This window comes from Prorops nasuta, unplaced genomic scaffold, assembly GCF_024137725.1.
Source record: "Prorops nasuta isolate Cenicafe-Biocafe unplaced genomic scaffold, Cenicafe_Pnas_1.2 PNAS00010, whole genome shotgun sequence".
Taxonomy (NCBI): domain Eukaryota; kingdom Metazoa; phylum Arthropoda; class Insecta; order Hymenoptera; family Bethylidae; genus Prorops; species Prorops nasuta.
Window position 1 is genome coordinate 7065431 of NW_027116807.1, and position 21538 is coordinate 7086968.

The following is a 21538-nucleotide window of genomic DNA, read 5'->3' on the forward strand; positions in this document are numbered from 1 at the left end:
TGAACACCTAATATGTACTTTTAATGAATTATTATGTCATTATTTATGTAGGATTTCTTGTGTATATATAAAACACCTAAGCGCTTTATTCAAAATATTTTAATCATCGTAATTATAATATGACCACCCAATATATATGTTACCGATTATTTGTTCACTTTCTCGATGGTTACCGATTGTTTGTTTACTTTCACCATGGTTACTGATTGTTTGTATATTTTCACTATGGTTACCGATTGTTTGTTTGCTTTTTACCGGTTATTTGTTTACTTGCTCCTTGGTTACCTGTATGTGGGTATGTAAACACACATCAATCGATAACTCGTAAGAAGCCAACTTCAGAATGTTTATTTGTTTGTTGATTACGTGTATGAGTGCCTGTGTACGTACAAACCCATCAATCGATAATCGATGATCGATAAGTAACCAATTTCAGAGTATTTGTTAAATTTTTTATTTGTTTACTTGTTTGTTGGTTACATATATATATGTGCGTGTTTACGCGCACACCAATCAATAACTGTCGATAACTCATAAGTAGCCAACTTCAGGGTGAGACATACTCGGAAGAAGAAAATGGAAAAAATTTAAGTGTTTCGTCAAAATTCTGGGGTACGGCTCTTATATCTCTGGAATGCGTGGACCGATTTTCATGCTTGAAGGCTCATTGAAAGATCTTTGAATGCACAAACTATTTAAACTTAAATGAAACTTATAAAATAATAATGTAACAAAAGATATTGATATGAAAATTGAATTATCCAAACTTGCTGTATATACTAATATAGCATCTCGACTGCAGTCCAATGTACTTGCTGTAGAGACCGTGTCTCTTGATAAATATATTAATACTGTGACATTATGATGAAAATGTGTTAATACATGTGCATATATATTACCAACGTTATATGTACTGGTAAAATACTTCATGTTTGCAAGACGTTTTTGGTACTCGTGTATAATTACACATTCTTCATTGTATTGTGTTAATATATATATAGCGACATAGTGTATGTACAAGCATAACTCTTATCAGCTTTATTGAAGTAAACTCTTGTACTAAGATTAAAAAAAAAGGTTTAGTTTCTTTTTATAAATTTATTAATGAATTTATTTAAGACCTAATTATGCAGTGCATTATCTTGTGTTTTTAATACTTTAAATTCCAAAAACATAATTAATTTTCTGAAATTTCCTTTTATTTTATCTAATTTAGTCTTGTGTAAATTATCATTCGCTATACATATGTACCATAACTGACAAATATCCAAGAGCAGCTTTTAAAATCTGAAAATTAATCATCACTGACGTTATTTTGTTTTTAAATGTATAAGGTGAAATCTTAAAGCACGCTTCTGTGCACAAGTCATGAGATTCCGTCTTTACTAACTGAGATATGTTATATTTACTCTAGAATAAGTCTCCATTGATAAAACAGTAAATTTTCCCGCTGTCATTTGAAGTGGTCTTCTCGTTCGAAAAATAATAAACATCAACATTTTGATATCCTTCGATGACAGCTTTTGCCAGTCAGACTCAAAAATAGCATTTCTCATTCCAGCACTCTAAAAAACAAAATACTATAGTTATCGATAGACTAAGAATCTATATACTAAACTATAAAATTTCATTATATTCTGTTTTTTTAACTCAGCCCCACTAGTTTATACAAATTTGATACAAATGCAGATTACGTCAATCTAATTATAAAAAATAAATTTTTAAAACGTTCTATATCTGCATAAAAATTCACAATTTATCGTTTATCAGAGCTTCATGATATTCATTATCCAGCTATTATAAATAATTTACCGAATTAGTAAGCAGTTCGCCCATGTAACAAAAAAAGTAAAGAAATGACGCAACATCAGCGACGTAGAAGAGCAGAAAACTGATTTCGTTCAGGGGAAAGCTTTCAGAGTTTAAAATTTCCTGAAAAGAGAGAAGGTATTATTTGTGTGTGTATACTGTATATGTATGTATAAATGCGTGGATAATGAAGGAGCTCTCACTTTAAAGACCAAGAATCCTTGAAAGCAAATTAGAAGGGTGGAAACTAGTACTTGAAGAAGAATGCAGAAGTTGAAAGAATCTTCCACTGTTTTGGCGAAACTTGAAAAACAACAAAATTACAGGAATCGTCGAAATTTTTCTAACGAAATCTACCAAGTAAATTAATATAAATACAGAATGATTGATCTTAACTAGTTTAGATGCTCGTGTTTTTTCACGATTATTCTAATGGCCTCCCTAAAACTACCGTCATCCTGGCTATTTTCTGATCTGTGATTTATCGCTTGTTTCAGGCTTCTGCGTAGGATTTGAAATTGAGCACAAATGTGAAAAACCAGCATGAAGATGAGACAATCGATGCTGGTGTAAGAGATCCCTACGCAATAAACTGTCACTACTTGGGTAATGGACACCAAATGATAATAAGGCGTGACCTTGACAAATGGAGGAAACCACGATTGAACGACAAAGAAGCGTTCCAGTCCTCTTATTTCCACCAAAATGATCCCGATGCACTGTTGAATCATCTTTAACGAGACGGCTCCTTGCATGAATAGAACGCAGGTTATCGAAATTCTCTCGGAAATATTTGCGCACCGCACCATTATCTCTGTCTCCTCTTTACCCTTCATATGCTTCCAATCTTCCTTATAATAGCCGAGCAACTCATTAAGTGCTAAACAAAATTACAACAAAAATATACTTTATTTAGGCTATTCGGTGTAAAATTATTATTATTAATATGTAATGTAATTTAAATGTGATTAGTATCCTTAAGAAAACACACATTCTGAAAGATTTTAAGAATTTTGGAAATAATTTATTTGGACAAAATTAATGTAATAATTTGGAAATACTTTTGGAATATGTGTTCCATGTTAGGAATACTATTTTATATAGTGGCGTTTAAAAGGGGGGGCGGGGGTGGTAATCTAATTGACACTTTCTGGAATTTTAAAATATAGTGAATATATAAATTTATAAAATAATAATATGTTATAAGTTTTTGTATGTACTAGTCTGAACACATTCTGTGGACGCTTCTGATTTTATATTATATATATATATATATATATATATAAGTATAACATACCTTTTCTATTTGATATCACAAAAAAGTATTTCAAGCAAGTGAGAAGAGCTGCCAAATTTGCAATCGTCAAGTTTTCAGTAACAAGCACCAAATTGTTGTAGATTATGAAGAGATTGACGGTTTGGGGAATAATCATTAGAAAAATAATTAAAGCCAAAGGAACAAAGTAGCGATAACATAAAAAGGGAAATTTTTTTTCTAATTTATGCTCATCTGGCCAAATACCCAATATCAGTAAGGTTCCTCGTATATATTTTATTGAATAATTATTCCGCATCTCTGCGAGTATTCGATCATAAATACGAAACACTTGTGATTTCCAAAAAGAATATTTTCTCGAGTTTTATTTTCTGTCACTAGAATATGCGCATGCTCGAGCACGTAAAAAATATGAGAAACTGCAAAGGCCGATAATAAGAGAGCCGTGAGTTATATTTGGTTAATAATTTAAAGAGATAATCCAATGATATAAGGAAATAGGAGGAAAAAAATATAAGGAAAATAATGCGATCCGAAATAAACTATTCATCCCTTATGCGTACATGAAAAGAGCGTTCTTGTTATATAAAGAATATTGAAGAAAACAATGTGCATAAAAATGTTTTGCGTGTAATGATCAGTTCCACGATTCTTTTAGAGGTAAAAACTTTGTCTTTTTCTAGTAGTTTGGTGTAGTTCATATATTATTAAAGGTTAGAATGCGCACGCATAACCGGAAGTCCACTGAGCGTTACTGTGCAATGTGCAGTTCATCTACAGTTTTCGTCCAGTGTGAATGCAGTGATCCCATGAATTTTGTCACGCGAGCGAGCTTCCAGTATGTTCTCTAATATAGGAGTGCAGGTTACAGTCGAAGCAGATAAGACTCGAGCAGTCGACGATTCGATTCCAGAAGCTTAAAACAAGTTTAACGATCCATAATAATTTCAACACCGAATTCTCAGCAGGTAATCCAGAAGTCGACCGATTCCCACCGGCAAATATGGCGCGGATAGTTTTTCACTTGACTTGCAGCAGCACTTTTACCCTCGATAAGTATCAATTTGGAACAACTGACTCTTTCCCGTAAATAGTTACGCGGAAAAAGAACTGGTCGAATTAATTAATTAAATCCTCGACTAACGGGAAATTAGCCGTACAATTGTTGAGAAAGGATGAATTTCGTCAGCGGTCAAATTATGTCATTTCTTTTGTAACCAGAAATGGTGGCAGCTCGTGGAATTCACCGCGTGCATTCTGCTTTCGATCTATATACGAGAAAGCCGTATGATTTTATTTGATTTTTTTCATTCGCCATCTCTTTAATGGCTCGATTGCGATTTCGACAGTAAATTCTCAAACGAGCTGCACCTCGGTTCCTGTCGCAAATTAAAACTTTTCACGTCTAACCTCTCTCGTAGTCTAATAGGAAAACAACATTTTTGCTCGTTCCAATTTCCGTACTTGGATAGAATCCGAAAAACTCGCTCATTCGATATTTTATGAAATGTTTTGGCACGAACAGATGACTCTGGTTTCAATCCTCCAGAATCTTGCAGCATATTAGTACGTGTACAATAACTGCTACTAGGTTAGGATGCACAGTACATAAAGAACGACACTTGTAAAAAATATCATTTATTCATCTTACACACACATTTATATATTACGCTCTTACACTTATTACTAATAATTGTTTGTTAAATACTCATAACGTTCATTTAGATAGAGCAAAATAAATATGATTTCTACACACTGATATGACTACCTCGGGGCATTGTGACGTACGCCATTCCCTAACCTCAAACAAGACTATGCTACTCAGTATGTTCAACCTTCCGTTTTAATCGTTAAGTTTCTTTGCTCGATCTGTTAGAGAAAAGCGTTCCTTATTGGTATTGTGTATAAATACGCGTATTCTGTAAAAAAGCTTCGATCGTTTCTGGTTAAAATCCCAGAAATGACGGAAGCATGGTAAACTCGCGCGAAGGCTACGCAAAGCAAGAAATAAATGAGCTTCAAATTGGATATCCTTCGTCGAAACCATCCAAAGCGTTCGATCTGAAAAAGTTGACTTAAAGAAATCGCCTCGATGGCATTTATCCAAATATAATATATACACGATTTCGGCTTGTGCCGACTCGACTCTTCAATATTTAAATAACCGGCATTATAAACAATGATCGAAGAACCCCCTCCCTTGACCAAAATTTCAACTGCCGAACCATCATGGCGGTCAAATCTTACCAATTGTAATTATACATTTTTAAGACTCTTCACAGTATACCTTCTTATTAATCTTTTTTCCTTTCAGATAGAGAAAATGCACCGGTCTACGTTCTTTGGTAAAATTCTGGTAACGCAAAGTGAATTTGGGAGAGGGCTGATAAAAATTACAAGAGAAAGAAACGGGATATTTGGAGAAAGAGGAGTGATAGAGAGTAAAGGTAGATGGAAGAACTTGAAAGAATGGGAGAAAGATAACAGAGGGCGATTAAAAGAAAACGTTGCCTGGTCTAGCCTGAGGGCAGAGAAAACTTGAACAATCGTGTCGTCTGACCGCTTCCATGACCTCCGCAAAGTGACTCGACACCTGAACAGCTGCGCCTGGCTGGATCCTGTGGAATTAAAAAGTAAAGAAAAAACGTTAGAAAGTCACGCATCTATCGATTATTATCTATAGGTTATATTAATAGGCACGACTTTATACACATATACTGAATCTTTTATTCCAGGAACAATCGGTAAGCACTTACATGTAATCCCTTTATAGGGCCTGCTGGTAATACAGTCTATTGTACACAAAGATAAAATCCACACGTATGTATAAGAAAGATCTGTCTAACAAAAAGACCACTAGAATAAACAGGAACGAAATGAAAATCTTTTTGGCTTTGTCACGTTCAGAGGTAAGCCGTTTGTAACTCTTTTTATCTTGCTCTTTTGTTCGAATCTGTAGACTGGTTCTATCAACAGGTTTTTTCTTGTCTACTAAACTGATCCTTTCATTCGTACCCTAAGACACTTGTTTATTTCTGGTGCTATACAGTTACTTGTTTACATTTTATAATCGGAACTCTCCCCAGCAGAAACTGTTCTAACCTTATCTAGATTATAGGGTGCAGCACTAGCGAAGACGTAACGGAAAACGGACATAAAAACTTAGTCATTTGCGTAACAATAACAGATACTTATTTCTTTCGTAGAATTTTTTAGAAGTCCCTCTGTATTTACATTTTAAGAAATCGTGAGTAAAAAATTGATGTGTCTGTTATAATTTCGTGATGAGTGAGATTTCTGGTCCATTCTTCGTGCACCTTCAGTTGCACGCAGTGTAGAAAAATGGAAGAAGTGTTATTTTATTTCTATTTTATACTGTACGAAGCTTGAATGAACACCTTATCGGGGAAATCTATTGGAACGCCTGCGAATCAATGTAAATTACACGGAGAAAGCGGTTCGCGACTTGACCCTGAAGAGCTGCCTAGCGAATGAGTTAATTAGGTTTCGACTGAAAGTGTTGCAATATCGTCACGCTAGCTTTACTTTTCCAATGTGCACTCCATCCATCTACCAGTCAACATACTATATGCTTCTAATAAATGTTCAACCTTTGCAGAACTCGTCCTACCCATCCTATATCGTTGTTTCGAGGGAAATCTACCACATGAAAGTTAAATGCGAATTACGACGTGAAAGCAAATTAAACAACCCGTGGTCAGATAAGTGTTTTATGAATCGAACACTACTGCGAGGGTTAGGAAATAGAAATGAAAAGCTGCGTTGCCCGATCAAGAGAAAGATTAGTTTTGCAATTAAGAAGGAAAACTGCAATTCTCCTGTTTTCACGTTACAAAAGAGGAGAAAATTACCACAGAGAATGATATAATCCAATAGGCAAAAGAAAAATACTCGCTTCATTCCGGAAGTATTACATTTGCGCTTTAACAAATTTACACGCTGCTATTAATAGTAATTGTATTCCGTAGCCGTAAGCTGTCGTGAAATTAAATTGATAATAATTAACTTGTGTGCTGAAATAAGGAAATTCCGATTCTATGAATATAAATGATGAAGGAGGCGGTGACGAAAGTAATAAAATTAGCGGGACATAAAATTATAGGAATTAAAAAGCTTTACACGAGCGAATGGTATACGAATGAATCAGCAGATAATTATCACGTTTAGTTTTTATCACGCTTTTAACGGCCGAAACTCTTCGGTTCTGTAATCGACTAAAAACTGTCGCCACTGGCGATTTTTCCCGAGAGGGCGCACTCGTCACCGTGCCGACCGGCGCGCCACGGGGGGCGGGGCGGTGACGGCAGGAACCGTTGAGCAGAGTGCACAGTGAAACTGTGCTAAGAGGTAAAAGTCGAATCAGTCAGTAGGACGTTGGGCGAAAGCTGGAAGAAAGTTATCCACTCTTCGTATACACCTTATGGCACTTTTGATACTCTATCGCGATCGATAATTCGACACGGACGTAACGCCACAAACGTCTCGTTTCTTCGAAATCGACAAAGCACCGCGCTTGCGGATTTCCGTTCTCCAAAACTCAGAAACCCGGATTCCACTTTTACATCGTACTTACGACGCTTATGGACTGGATCCAGCGGATAAAAATTGGTCGATTACAGCCGGGCGAATAAAGCACATTGTGTGCCGGTTTCTACAAAATCGCCCGTAACGACCTTCGCGAAAGTCCTAGATCCTCCGCGGGAATTTCTCGCATTGCAGACGTTCCTGGAATTCAACGCTTCGACGCACTTTCTTCGCTCTGGATTGGCATGCAGTTCTTTTTTTATTACGGGATTATAACATGTATATACTAGGCTCATTTGGAATACGCCGATCAACTTTCGTGGCTTGGTAATTTCATTTAGAGATTCGACTACTCACAGTCCTAGAAGAGCAGCCATTTTTTTCTCCATGAAGATGGAAGCTTCCGGTCCCCTTTGGATCATGGTATCGCAGAATATCCTTTTGGCACAAGGAGTGTTTGTCCAATCGCCGTCTATGTGGGCAATATCGGTAACCTCAGCGTTCTCCAAATTTTGAAAAGCGTCCTCCAGCTCTTGATCACTATCGGTGCTCCTTCTTCTCCTACTCCTGACATTGCTCTTCTTCGTCTGCTGCTCGTCGTTATCATAAACCAGTTCAAAAGTATCCTCGTTTTTTTTCGCCATATTTCCGTTCCCTAAGACATTATCCATCAGTTTCTCGATACTCTCTACGGAATTTTGTCCGGAAGGGGATTCCTTGACCTCTTCCTTTACTGGAACTCTGTCCTCCACAACCAAAATAGTACCATCGTCCATTGGCGAGGGCTTAACGTTGTTCTTCGACTTTGGAACGAAAAATTCCGTCACGTCGATGCTACCACCGCGAACCGGTAGATCAATTTCCACAATTTCACTTATGGAATCTGCTCCTTTTCTCTGAAACCTCTTGTTCCTGATCAGATTCGTCGTTTCAGCCTCAGCCTTCAACACATCTAAATAATCCAAGCTTCTTCTGCTCCTCCTACCCTCTGTTCGTTCATTTCCTACATCCTTCGGGTTCTCCACTAGCAATAATATACCATTTTCAGGCGTTGTCTTAGGAACTTCCGGTTTCAAAGATTCATCCAGAATGTACAAGTTTTCAGGATTAGTCATCAGTCTGGCCCCATCGAAGTCCTTGTCGGAATTTTCGTTGGACCTCTTGAGGACATCAACGTCAAGATATCTGCCAACGGCCACTGCACCAATTCCCAAGGCAGCACCGGAAGCAACGAGGCCCAGAGCTGGAATCAGCATACTGGTACCGGAAACGACCGATCCAATCTTGTCCTGAGCCTCCTTCGCTCTTGAGAGACCCAGATTCTGCGAGATCTTGTGCGTGGCCTCTACCAAAGGATCGAATACTGGTCTTGTGAATTGCGAAACCTTTTCAACACCCGTGCTGATTTGATTCTTCAGGTTCTCCGAGATCTTCACCCAAAATGGCGCCTCGCTCGGCCTCCTCAATCCGTAAAAATGCTGATTCGGATAATAATTCTTCGTGTTGTAATTGTCGATTATGCTCTTATCGTTCAACACGTATTTCTTCTTCTGTCGTTGCTCCGTGAAGGAGTGTTGGCTCTCCGGGAAGTTGTCCGGCCGCCGTTTCTCGTTCTTCAGGATCTTCGCCGGCTGCACACCGAGTTCCGGATGCGCGTACTGAAGAACCGGGGCCCTTGCGCCGGGTTTCAAGGCCAACGGTGCGATTTTCTGAACCTCCGGCGTGTACAGCTGCGAAGTTGGGTAGGTTGGGACACTCTCGTGCTGTTGCAGCATTCTCTTGTGAATTCCGGGACGATAATTGTCGGCCCGTGACTCGTACACTTCAGCCTTCAGCGCCTCGCTCTTGTAGTTTTTCGGATCCCACTCGAAGTACACGTTCCTACCCTCCTCGTCGTAATTCCTGCCGTACCTGTTTCGTGGGAGGAGAGAAGCACGTATTTGCATAATCACCGAAGGTTTCATCATAAAAGGACTAATTGAACGTGAATGTAGTGTACCTTTTATTGAGGTCCTTGAAGAATCTCTCGAATCTTTGCTTCTCCGCCTGGCTGTCGGAGAAAACCGTTGACGACAATGGCGACGCTTCCAAGACAACCGATGACGTTCCATCGGACACCAGTTTGTTATCGATGACTCTGGCATTCCTCCAAGTTTGAAATTTGTCAATTGGCTCGTCCGGCACGCGTTTTCCTTCGATAATAGGCGTACCATCCACATCCAATGACAATCCAGCCCTCTTTGGCACTGGTTTCACGTTTATCTCCGACCTGACGACTACCTCGGCCGGTACATTCTTGGCGTCGCGATTTTTCGACAGATTGGCGCCAATATTGGTTCTCGTCAAAGGGCGCGGCTGGTGTGGAAAAGTGGCGTAACTCTTCTCTCTCTCAGCATTCGTATCCAAATTTCTAGCGATCACGAGATTTCCGGGGTAATATCTAGCGTAGCTCGCCCTTTCGGAAGAGGCAGTAACTTCGGGATTCACCGGTAGAGGTCTCCAATTTTGATACTCGTCGCTGATTGGCTCTACGACGAGGGCGCGGCCATCTTTGCTCAATGGCGTCCACCTGCCGTAATCTATCGCCCTGTCTACAGTGACATCTTTCCGGAACGTTCCTCCTGCATCCAAGTTCTTATTGCTACTCGAACGATCTTTCCTCAAGGCTTCTGTTTTATCCGCACTCGACACTTTTGCTCGAATCTCCTCCACTTGCCTTTCCTCGGATTTTTGCACCTCTTCCTTTTTCCGCGAGTGTTCGATGGTTTCATAGGTTATGTTGGCTTCGCGCTCACGCTCGACGGAGCTGGAGTTCGATCGAACGTTTTGTTGATGTTCGCTGTGATTCTTGGTACTCACCTCGGCTGTTTTCGTCGCATTGTGCTCAGGACCTGATTTTTCGCGACGTTTCACGATCAGAGTTGCCAGATTGCCTTCGCTGGTACGAACCCTGACCTCTTCCGTTTCGCCTGGCAAGCTTCTGGAGACCTTCAGCATCGTCCTAGCGTAACTCGGTTTTGGCACATCTTCCAATCGTGCGTGACCGATCAGGGACACCAGCACGAGAGCTAAATACGCTATCTGCAACAACAAATCACCGACGCATCTTTTCGTTAGTAAGCGTCACGCGTCCAGCTAACCGAGGAGAATCAACTAGCATCAAAATGCATTCGAGGACACTGCGAGTAACGAATGCAGTATCTCTGTCCCTTTCTTCGCGGTTAATTTTGTCAACTGGGATACAAAAACAATGGAATATGACCATCGAACGACCAGAGATAGTATATAATATAATTTGTAAACGACTTTCGAAAGTCGATTCTTTCGTGAAGTGTAGCCAACACAGTGCAGTTTTCTCCCCCTTCCCCCCTCACTCTATCTTTCTCCCTGCTCAAAAGCCACAAATCACAACAAGCCAAACACCATAAACATCTCAGTCGTAGCACTCAATTACGGGCCATCAAGTTTTTCAATCAGCACGAGCCAGTCCCGTCTATTATACTACAGCATACCTGTAGAATGAGAAAAAGCAACCCGGACACTCGACTGCACTTCTCGAAACAACATTCTACCATCAATTATTCATAGATTTTTTTTCATTGATTGTTGATCAAAATTGAGAATTTTTACGCAATCGCCTTCAGCTTACGGTCCCTGGCTGGCAAATAAAAGAATATCGTGTTTTCTTTTTGCAGAGTTGATGCAAAAATTCGATCGATAAGAAGCTATAGATTGTGGGGATTCAGAGAAATTTAATGGACGATGGAACTCGCTGGTAAGGTGGAAAATAGCGATGCAGTAACCGACCAGCTGACTATGCTTTCTATCATCTTGGCAATAAAAGTAATAATAATAAAACGACCCGATTCTTTTCACCGTGTCTAATCGCGTCTATCTTTAAGAAAAAAATTCCCGATAAGACACACGAATGACGATTGGCTGTTAAAGCGAGAAATCTGATTAATTGCTCAATTACAGCTTCGATTTCTACAAACACGTTCGCCGATAATTATAGTCGCGCCGAACAAGATAAATGCAGGTTAGTGCAGCGGTGAATTGATTTTTCACGGAAACGGTCGGAGGAGGACTCCGATCGGTGCGTTAAAAATGTGGCTATGGCCAAATCGGCATGCAAGGAAATTAAAATGATCGATAGCGAAGTAAGTGAAATTGTGTATAAAGTGCGCTTTCCCAAGACACGTTTTGCGCGAAATACGCAGTGCTCGTCAAAGTCGACCGGTGTCATTCACTCTGGACGATCCACTTTTTCCATTCTAATGACTTTCGATCGAGCGTGACTAGCGCGTGGCTGACGTATACGCGTTCTGCACGCACCTATACACCCCTCATCATCATCCGATCAACGTCGATCCATCCGACCACGGATGTCGCGTGCGAGTAGAAACTTATACAATAATATATTGTCTCGCTAATTTAGCAATTAGCGTTTTAACAATTTGTCATTGGAACGACGATCAAACTTCTATCAATTTCAAGGATGCTTTTCTCGTTACTTCGGCGTAATGATATAGTTAGCTATATATATTAGCAAGTCAGGAGCGATAGAAAGTTTCGACTCATCTTAATTAGAATCATCAACCATGCTTCTGTACGTTAATTCTGCGTATAGTTGCTCGTATCAGAGATTTATCATTGTGTCAAGTTTTAAAAAAACCTATATATATAAACACAAGTTAGCCTATGTTTAATTGCAACGGGGGAAGTAATAATAGTGAATTCAACGACACGTGAAACCTATCGCAAACAAATTCCATCTGTCTGGACGATTCACGGTAAGTGCATACGAATTGAACCGATCACAATTTTCGCCTGTCACGAACACACTCGTCGCGAATGAACGATGCGTGGACTGGCACCGATCCATGTCACAGGGTCTTTCCGCTCCAGAAAATTCGCGATCCGACGTTAATTCAGCGGCAATTAAGTCGATCTAGTTTTTCTCCACACGGTATCTGTAAAAACGACCATTGTACGCCGGTGCACCAGCCGTGCTTTCTTCTGCGCACCCTGCGTCACGTGATTCGTCACATTCCACTTCCGCGAAAAAATTAACCTCGACGAGACTTTGACAAACATCGAGAGGATTTTTATAAAATTTCTAATAAAAAAAAATCTTACTTGTAGCTTCATATTGAAATGGCGTATTCCCGTTGCTCGAGCAAGAAAGGGAATGTTTGTTTATTTTATTGGGCAGCTCAGCAGTGCATGGCCCGGATCGAAGGTCCTCGTGTTCAAAGGGGATCCTGGACACCTGTTGACTCCCGGAATAACTTGGCAAGACTGACCGAAGCGACTCGGTGGTATACGACGGCCCGGCGGAGCAGAGTCAGACTTCAGAGCCGGGGGCCCCTCGTGTCGTGCCAACACTTCTCTCCGACCTACTTTAGTATTCTGCGGCATCTATACTCTACTCTATGCCTGTCTGTCTGTCTGTCTGTCTGCCTCCATTTCACTCCCAAGCTCTTCGCTTTCTGAATGGACCCCCCTCCCCTCCCCTTACCACTCAAAAATCTCCATTAATGTTCCCGGTCAATATGTTTCTCCAATCTGGCATAACCTCAACGCGAACTTTATTGCTACGTGCGGCACACGAGGTAATGCGAAATATTTTTTATTATCTTTCGAACGACCCGAGAGACTGCAAACCATGTCACGGCGACTGCGTTAAACGTGCATTCGAATTACGCGATATGAAAAATTAAGCTACGGTGCATGAAGTCTAGTGGTAATATTTTTGCAACGTTTTTCTCCCTCGCACCTGCATATACATATAGCTGTACTCAACAGAGAAACGATATATACACAAATACTAGACATATGCAAGATAATAATCCGTTTACTAAATATTCTTCTCGAGTCTCTGTTGTGATATTTTTCTTGGTAATCGTGACCTTTCGTATGGAGACTTCGACGAGTGTATAAGCAATGCGTTCGAAGAATCTCGAAACAGTTTTTTCATGCGTAGCAATTTTACTCGTTGTTGATCAGTGCATTGTCGAATCTGAGAAAGATCGATGAATCTCGAGAATGATCGAGGGATATTTTGGCAAGGATGGCTCACAGGTTGAAGCGGTGTGAAAAGCGAGAGTCTGCTGGGCTGGGTGGATATTGAGCACGAATTCCAGTGGGACTGAGTGAGTATGGGGGTCAGGGGGTCTTTGATCGATGATGAGAGAGAAAATTGGAGAGGGGTGGGGAAGGAGGGATTAAAGGGGAGTGAGACATACGAGTTAAGACGATCATGGGACACGTGGTACGGTGTGTCCACAGGTGTGCATCGTGGAACGATGGACTTTCACTCATGGCGGGTCTCTGAACTCCGCCACATCCAGACCCCCCCCCCCCCCCTACTCGCCATCCCAGTCTCACCACCACAAATACCACACGCAAACACATCGTTCGTGAACTTGAACACTCCGATGCACTGCTTCGCCGTGCAAGTACATCCCTGGACCACCGTGGCAGCACCGTCTCAACTTTAAACTTTAACTCGACACTTCCTCGCCACTTTTCGTTTCCTCCTTTCTTAAACCTGTTCCATTATTGCTTCTCGAGATTTCTCATACACTTTCTCGCTACATTCGTGTCGGCGCTGAATTAAAACTTCAGGTGTAACGTTAATTATTATAGATATAGCTTGATGTCTTAATATATGGGATTTTAATAATCATTTGTATGCCAGAGAATAAATATTTGATTTTTGCAGGAGAGCTTTCGATTTCTCACGATATTTCGGGAGCGGAAATGCGGTGCACGCCAGGGCAATATAGATCAGTGGGTAAGTGTGACCAATGCTAAAGCTGAGAAACACAAAGAGAGATTGCAATCCACTTTCTTCCAATGCGATTCGTGACTAATCCGTTTTGTCGCACTTCGCCAACTTCGCGAGTATCATCTCAGCCAGGTTTTCTGCATTATAATTAATATTTTATTGTTCGATTAAACATTCTACCGTGTCTAACCAGTTTTTCTCAAATTCCAGACTTTCTAACCGCAATTTTCATAAGTCATAAAGAAAAAACCGTTTGATTATGAAATTGTCCTGGGATATTTACCGCTGAGCAGAGGAATTAATTTGGAGCATGCTCGTCGCATCAGAGACTTTCCGCACCTCGGAAGTTTCCTTCTAAATTTATTATTTCTCCTTTCGTTGCATAGGAAGATCCATGCTCCTTCCAGCATGACGCAGCAGTTTTATAAAAAAAGAAACATCCGAAGTGTACGTCGTACGATTTTCCAAAATCCAACAGCGCTATACCAGACTTGGAAATGTTTGACAATGAAAGGGAGACCATACGATCTCTCGTTGCATTGTGAAACACGTGTAGGCTAGTTACCGTTGATTGTTTGAGAAAAGAGGAAGAGGATTGTGCCACGGGGCGTATTTTTCATACGTATATATGAGTAATGATATGTACAAAGAGCCGAAAATTTCTCTTTTTTGGCGAGGAAAGGGTCAAACGGCAGATTCGAAAAGTTCTTATGGAAATAAAACGCGGCCTCTCTTTGAAAGCAAACACGCCCAGCGGCTAATGAATCCTTAATGAAAGCAAAGTGCTTCCATCGCAAATCCGCGTTTTCTCACGTGGAACTTCTCTCCATCTCTTTTCATTTCTTCTCCAGCCATTATTAATACGCGCATTCCTCGAAAACTTCTTGTTTTTGGACACTTCTTCGTTTCTCAAAATCACAGTGTATAGAATTCTAATTCATCATGATAGACCGTGTTATATCCATGTTGAATTTACTCGATGAAAAAAGGACTAGTGTCCATGAAAATGATAATTGAAGCAGTTAATTTTTTTTTATTATTAAAATCCACTTGATAATAAATTTTATGAATCTATCATGTGGAATTGTTTATATTTAAATTACTTCGCTTGTTAATCAATTTATACTGTTTATGCAATATGCGGATGAACATTTATATAACTATTGCAATAATATTTACAATTTCCGTGTATTACATATTAATATTTCCATAAATTTATATTAATAGATTGTGATAATAATAAAAAAAAAATAATTCTAATAATTATCACTCGTGCAAACAATTAATTTTTTATTGAAAGTGTTTATGTAAAATATTAAAAAGTTGATCAATGCATTCCATTTATTTTAGAAAACAAATATTATTTACAATGTTAATTCAGCAAATTATTAAATAACAACAAATTATTTATTATACTGATAAACATATTTACCATTAGAATTAAAACTTTTCAAATACAAACTCTGTCAATCATTATCAAGAGTGATGTAGTTGTTCAGTGTTTATGCTAATTTTGTGCTTCCAGTTCATCAACATTCCAGCACAAGCATACTACAAAGTGGTAAATGACTCGAATTCGAATTAAGGTCAATTTCAAGGATAGTTGAGAAAAAATACTGATGTCGAGGTCTCACATTCGTCACTGCCAGTTTCTTTTTGACAATTGGAGAGAGCCAATGGGAATGGAAGAGAAAGAGAAAAGACCAACGAGAGATATTTCTTAAAACGCGTGGCACCGCGTATGATTATCCGCGAAGAACCTAAGGCCACGCAATTTCCATCGCCGAATGTCATTCGTCAGCCATCTTGCAGTTTTCCTTGACATATCTGCAAGAAGAGAGCCCACCATATCTCTGCCCACCAATGAAATACCAATATCAAAAATTTCGCAAGCTCTCTGTTAATAGTCATAAGTGAAAAACATCCCATCCAACATTATTAGAAACTCGAAATAACATCGCAAAGAATTTTCCTAAAAATAACTCTATACGCGTCGACATCCATTTCCAATATGGCGGACGCGTGAGAGTTTTGCCAAGAGTATCGGAGCGATCGGAGACACGAGCAACGAAAGTGAACCACTTTTTGCACGGACGGCTCTACTTCTTCAGGCCATTAGAATTTTCAAAGGCAGTTGAACAACGAGCTCGATCGTAAATCTCGAGAGACCAAAATACCAACAAATCTTCCAAGCGTCATAAATTTTAAAACTCGGACGTTCGGATTGAATTTTTTTTCCACTGCTCTTCAGCATCAACGAGTAACCTAAGGAATATCTCTTTGGAAAGGAAAAGTATCGAAAAGCTTTTGGGGCGGAGGCTCAAAGGATTACTCACAGCCACCGGAAGAAGGAATGCGTGGAAAGTACTCGAAAAAATTCCTGAATTGAGTGACGCATAAATTTATCGACGCCCATTTATAAGTCGAGAGAGGCGCGTTCGTCGACCTCGATGGGAGGGTACCAGCGAAATGGCCAAGGGACAAAATACAAGTTTTAAGTTCGATCATTCTCATATAGAAATTGTAATAAAACAATATCTCTTTTATTTATTTATTTTTTTTGTTACAGATAATCAGCTATACTTGCATTCATCAGACAAAGTGGATTCATGCCATTACTGAGAAGCCCAAGCGTAATCGGTTCTGTTATTCTCTTGCATTCCTGGAGTGAAAACTCTCGCTCGGAGACAATCTTATTATCCTACCATCCGAAATCTCCAATTTTTCAACGCAATCAACCGATTTTTACCCGAGCGTAATAGGATTATGCAATTAAAAGATCCAAGTGCGAGGAGAAAGGGGAAAAATGAAAGTGCGGACTGCATCTTCCAGGAAAATACAGGATTTGCGTTTATCGAGGGTCCGGAAAGTAGACCGAGTGTAGGTGATAAATGAAAAGGCAATTTTATTCTAAAAACTCGTATACACGGGCTACTTTCAACTCGGCTGTAATTATCATTTGGCGCAGTGTCACACCGGTGTAATTTTGTCTCTGTGATAAGAGAGGAAAGCCGAGTACATAATTGGCGACATTAATTAGCGGTGCACGCAGGATACATCGAACAATGCCAACGATGGTCGGATGAAACCATCCCGTGGGTGGTGCTGACCAGATATAATTCTTCAAGGTGTGTTGTTGCGTAGATGCTCGACCCACTTCTCAGCAACGAAAGGCTTTTCACCGTAGATTTTCCAGTAACCAATCAGATCCACTCGATATATAGTGATGCAAAGCCAATAAACCAGTTCTCTAAATCGATGAGGTGAAAAAAGAGAATAATAACATTGGAGATAAAGTTGTCGAGGATTTATAAGATTTTATGGATAAGCCACGTTTTATGCGATGGAGAATAGGAGCAAGTAGAAAAGGATGTGGATCGCGAGGGATGAGGAGGGAAGATTGGGAGGATATAGGGTGGATCGCTGCGGAGGTTCTTTCCTGGAATAGACCGGACCGACCCGACCCGACCTACTTCCGCTCCTGCGGGGGGCGCGGGTTGCGACGACCCGAGGAGAGTCTCGGCCGTCACGGTTCTCTGACTACTTTCACTTGTAGCCGAGTGCTGACTGTGGTCTCTGTTGGCTTTGCCGAGGACGAGCAGTCTCGCGTCTCGACGTCGTCAGGGACCACCAGGGACCACCACCTTTGATCGATGCCTCTGTAGCCTGTGCCCTTTCTCTCACTTTTTCTCTCTTTCTTCCCTTCCGGTTGTCCAATCAATCCAGCAACGCTAGACTGTTGAATATTATAATCATTTCTCCAGATGAATCCTTCTCTTGTATTTTCCCTTGCGGCTGCCTAATCAATCGAGCGATACAACTGATGATTATTATATCTTCTTTATTATATGTATTATTGATGTCAAGCTAAATCCTTCTCTTTGATGCTGCCTTGAGGCTGTCTGGTGAGACGTGTAATACAACTGTTGATTATTGTATTTTCTTTCGTTATAAGTTCATTTCTTGAATTTTCTCTTGTGGCTGTCTAATCAATCGTGTGATACAACTATTGGTTATTATATATCCAGTTTATTGTATATATTATTGATGTCAAGCCAAATCCTTCTCTTTAATGCTCCCTTGCGGCTGTCCGATGAATCGTGTAATACAACTGTTGATTATTGTATTTTCTTTTCTTGAATTTTCCCTTGCGGCTGTCTAATCAATCGCGTGATACAACTATTGATTATTATATCTTCTTTAGTATATATATGTTATTCGTGTCAAGCTAAATCCTTCTCTTTATTGGTCCCTTGCGGTTTTGTAGCCAATCGTGTAACACAAATGTTGATTATAATATTTTCTTTAAGTCATCAAATCGTTTTTTTGAATTTTACTTTGTAGCTGTCTATAATCAATTGCATGATACAACTATTGATTATTATATCTTCCTTAGTATATATATATATATATATAGTATTGATGTTAAGCTAAATCTTTCTCTTTAACATTTCCTTACGGCTTTGTAGCCAATCGTGTAATACAAATGTTGATTATTATATTTTCTTCGTTATATTATTTGCGTTAAGTTAAATCGTTTTCCTGAATTTTCCCTTGCGGCTTTGTAGCCAATCGCGTAATATACAATTGTTGATTATTATGTCTTCTCCTTTATATTATTATTAGCCAGCCAATTCCACATCTTTCAAATCTTACCTTAACTTCCGATTTTCTAACCAATCACGTAACATAACCATATTTAATAATATAATACTGTAACTATATCCTGTCAAAAAACATGGTATTGTTTCGAGGGCAAGTACATAAACATAAAAGTACCTCCATTAAGACTCTAATATCATTGTGCGGAATTGGATGCATCCGCGGGTCAAAGTTGCCAATAATCGCTCTTTTAGACCAAAACACACTCACGGGTCCCGTAAATAAATACACGCAACCCGTGACTGTGTTTTGGTTCAAATTGTCCTTAAAAAATAAATTTTTACTTTTCTCCTCCTTGACACGAGTTTCAGATGATTTTCCAGTAGAAAAAAGAGCAATTACCGGCAACCCTGCCGCAGGTGGTATCAGAAAAAAATCAGCGCTCCTTGCGTCGAAAAGGGCAATTTTGACAAAGAATTAAAATAAAAACTCCAGAGGGCGCCCTAGCCGGGGTGTTTCCTTATCAACAGTCGATAACGTTGCAATCTTTTTTCTTCACCGCTTCGAAGATCTCCAGAAGACCGTACTTCATGGCTGCCTCTTTTGTGGTTCTGCAAGAGAAAAATCCACTCGACGATCTTCCACTGAGCCACGATCACGAGATTCCAACTCACCTACTGGCAATCATCCAGAGGATGTTCTGCAGAAGATTGGATTGCGGTTTCCCTCCAGCCAAGATCATCTCACAAATGTTCCGGTCCTCGCACTTGTCGCTGCTTTTATCGATCAGTCTACCGATACGTTTGTGCTCCGCTGGAAGATCTTCCAGTCTCAATTTCGATAAGACTATGTTTGGCTGCCTATATATATATATATGTATACACAATAAAAAATCACAAGATATAAACTCGAGTAGGCAAAGACTAAGAAAATAATAAACAAGTATACCAACGTTGTGTTTTCAATCTGTACCACGGTAGGAGTGAGAGTAGCCAGTAACAATCCCAAAGGCAAAAAAGTACCAATCAGATGAATGATCTTCTTCCATGGAGAGACCCTGAAATCAGGATCAAAGAACAAGAGAAAACTCTAAAAACAGCAAGATAATTTAATCAGTATATGTATAACGAGGAAAAAGTAAAATTTCTGCATTACCCTCCTCCATGATGATGTTGCTGGTATCGAGGGTCCCCATAAAAATCGGCCTGTTCTAGCGACGGTTGATAAAACTGATAAGGGAACTTTCGCGTCCTGGTGTACGACTGCTGGTGCAAATATAACACACTCTTATCGGGAATCCGATTATTCTTGTTGTAGTAACTCTCCTCGTAAATCGGACTGTACTTGTAAGGATATAAATTGTCATTACCAGTGTAATAACTAACCGGAAGATTCGGTGTGCCAGAATTGTCCAAATGATGTTGTTGCTGGAGAACGGAAGAAGTGTCCTGTATAGGATGTCCATAGAGAAGATGATTGGGATCCACCAGAGCGATTTGATCCTCCGGAACTCTGATCTTGGAATCATCCTCCAACGATTGTGGTACGTAAGTGGATCCCTCGTGGTTGCTTATTTCCACCTGAAGATTGCTGGGGCTCTCGAGTGCATAAACACCTATAGGAGGGTCATCCTGGAACTTGACCCTTCCATGAGGACGAGAGTGGTCCTCCACGGAGTTTCTGTCCTGATTGACTCTCAGAGTGTTCTCGAACGAGATATGCTGAAGATTGTTGAAGGGACCAGCGATTCTTGGTTCCTCCACTATTGGGCCGAGAGGTCTGCTAGGACGAAATTCCTCGGTGACGTTCTCCGTAGCGTTCTTACCAAGGTCCGTCGTTGGAGGATTACCGGTGCTCGCTGTTCGGTTCGATGGTATTTTTGCCGAAGACCCTTCGGGATCCTCGAAGCAACCAGGCCTGAAGAGGACGACGATCAGAGAAAGAATCGGCCAACCGAGACCCAAAACTCTCATGGTAGGCTATAGGTAGCTTCGGAACTGAAGGATGTACGTTCTGATAGAAGAAAGCGGGGAAACGAAAAGGAGCAGGACCACTTGTTTCCATCGCGAAACTGCCAAGACTAAACGTACTTTCGACCAGGTTGTCAGATTTAAGTGCGTTTCAGGTATTCTAAAAAGCGTGAACGTCCTGTGCATCTCCCTGGTAATTACGAGGAACGTCCATGGCAATAACAAAGTACTCTCCACTCGTTTAGTTCTGCCAGCCCACGAGCGATTGTTTCAGAGACCTCTCGCACAGTTTTCCAGCTATGAATCGAGGATCTGGAGGACAACTGGAGGCTCGTAGCCGAGTGCAAAGTTTAAACTCGTAAAGGCGATGGTCTATAGCAGTAAATCGAGCGTGCGGATGATTCTATAATAACAATCCGGCAGATTTGCCTCGGAGGCCTTGTTTTTCCTCCTCCTCTGTTTATCGACTATGATTCTACATCGAAGCTGATCAGCACCAACTGGAGTTCTAGGTCTCATCGGGAGTTTGATTGTTAACTTTCT

The 21538-nt window shown here is 40.2% G+C and overlaps 2 protein-coding genes and 1 long non-coding RNA gene across 4 annotated transcripts; 1 reads left to right on the plus strand and 2 right to left on the minus strand.

Annotated features, from left to right (window-relative positions):
- Window positions 1-1130: 1130 nt before the first annotated feature.
- Window positions 1131-3558, minus strand: LOC136776683 (odorant receptor 13a-like). 2 transcript variants are annotated; one of them, XM_066732424.1, is made up of 6 exons: window positions 3107-3558; window positions 2206-2689; window positions 2013-2112; window positions 1813-1932; window positions 1410-1565; window positions 1131-1287 (listed from the first exon to the last, which is right to left on the minus strand). In XM_066732424.1, the coding sequence occupies exons 1-6, from the start codon at window positions 3381-3383 to the stop codon at window positions 1231-1233; spliced, it is 1194 nt and encodes a 397-aa protein (XP_066588521.1). In that variant the 5' UTR covers window positions 3384-3558; the 3' UTR covers window positions 1131-1230. The 2 variants fall into 2 exon arrangements, with proteins under 2 accessions (XP_066588521.1, XP_066588520.1); XM_066732423.1 differs by having other exon boundaries at window positions 1391-1565.
- A 1173-nt stretch (window positions 3559-4731) lies between these two features.
- Window positions 4732-13073, minus strand: LOC136776908 (uncharacterized). The gene is made up of 4 exons (XM_066732839.1): window positions 12770-13073; window positions 9630-10711; window positions 7988-9541; window positions 4732-5703 (listed from the first exon to the last, which is right to left on the minus strand). The coding sequence occupies exons 1-4, from the start codon at window positions 12779-12781 to the stop codon at window positions 5580-5582; spliced, it is 2772 nt and encodes a 923-aa protein (XP_066588936.1). The 5' UTR covers window positions 12782-13073; the 3' UTR covers window positions 4732-5579.
- A 63-nt stretch (window positions 13074-13136) lies between these two features.
- LOC136776909 (uncharacterized) lies at window positions 13137-15606 on the plus strand. Its single transcript, XR_010823173.1, has 3 exons — window positions 13137-13245; window positions 14358-14555; window positions 14634-15606. It is a non-coding gene; the product is annotated as an uncharacterized lncRNA (long non-coding RNA).
- The last annotated feature ends 5932 nt before the right edge of the window (window positions 15607-21538 follow it).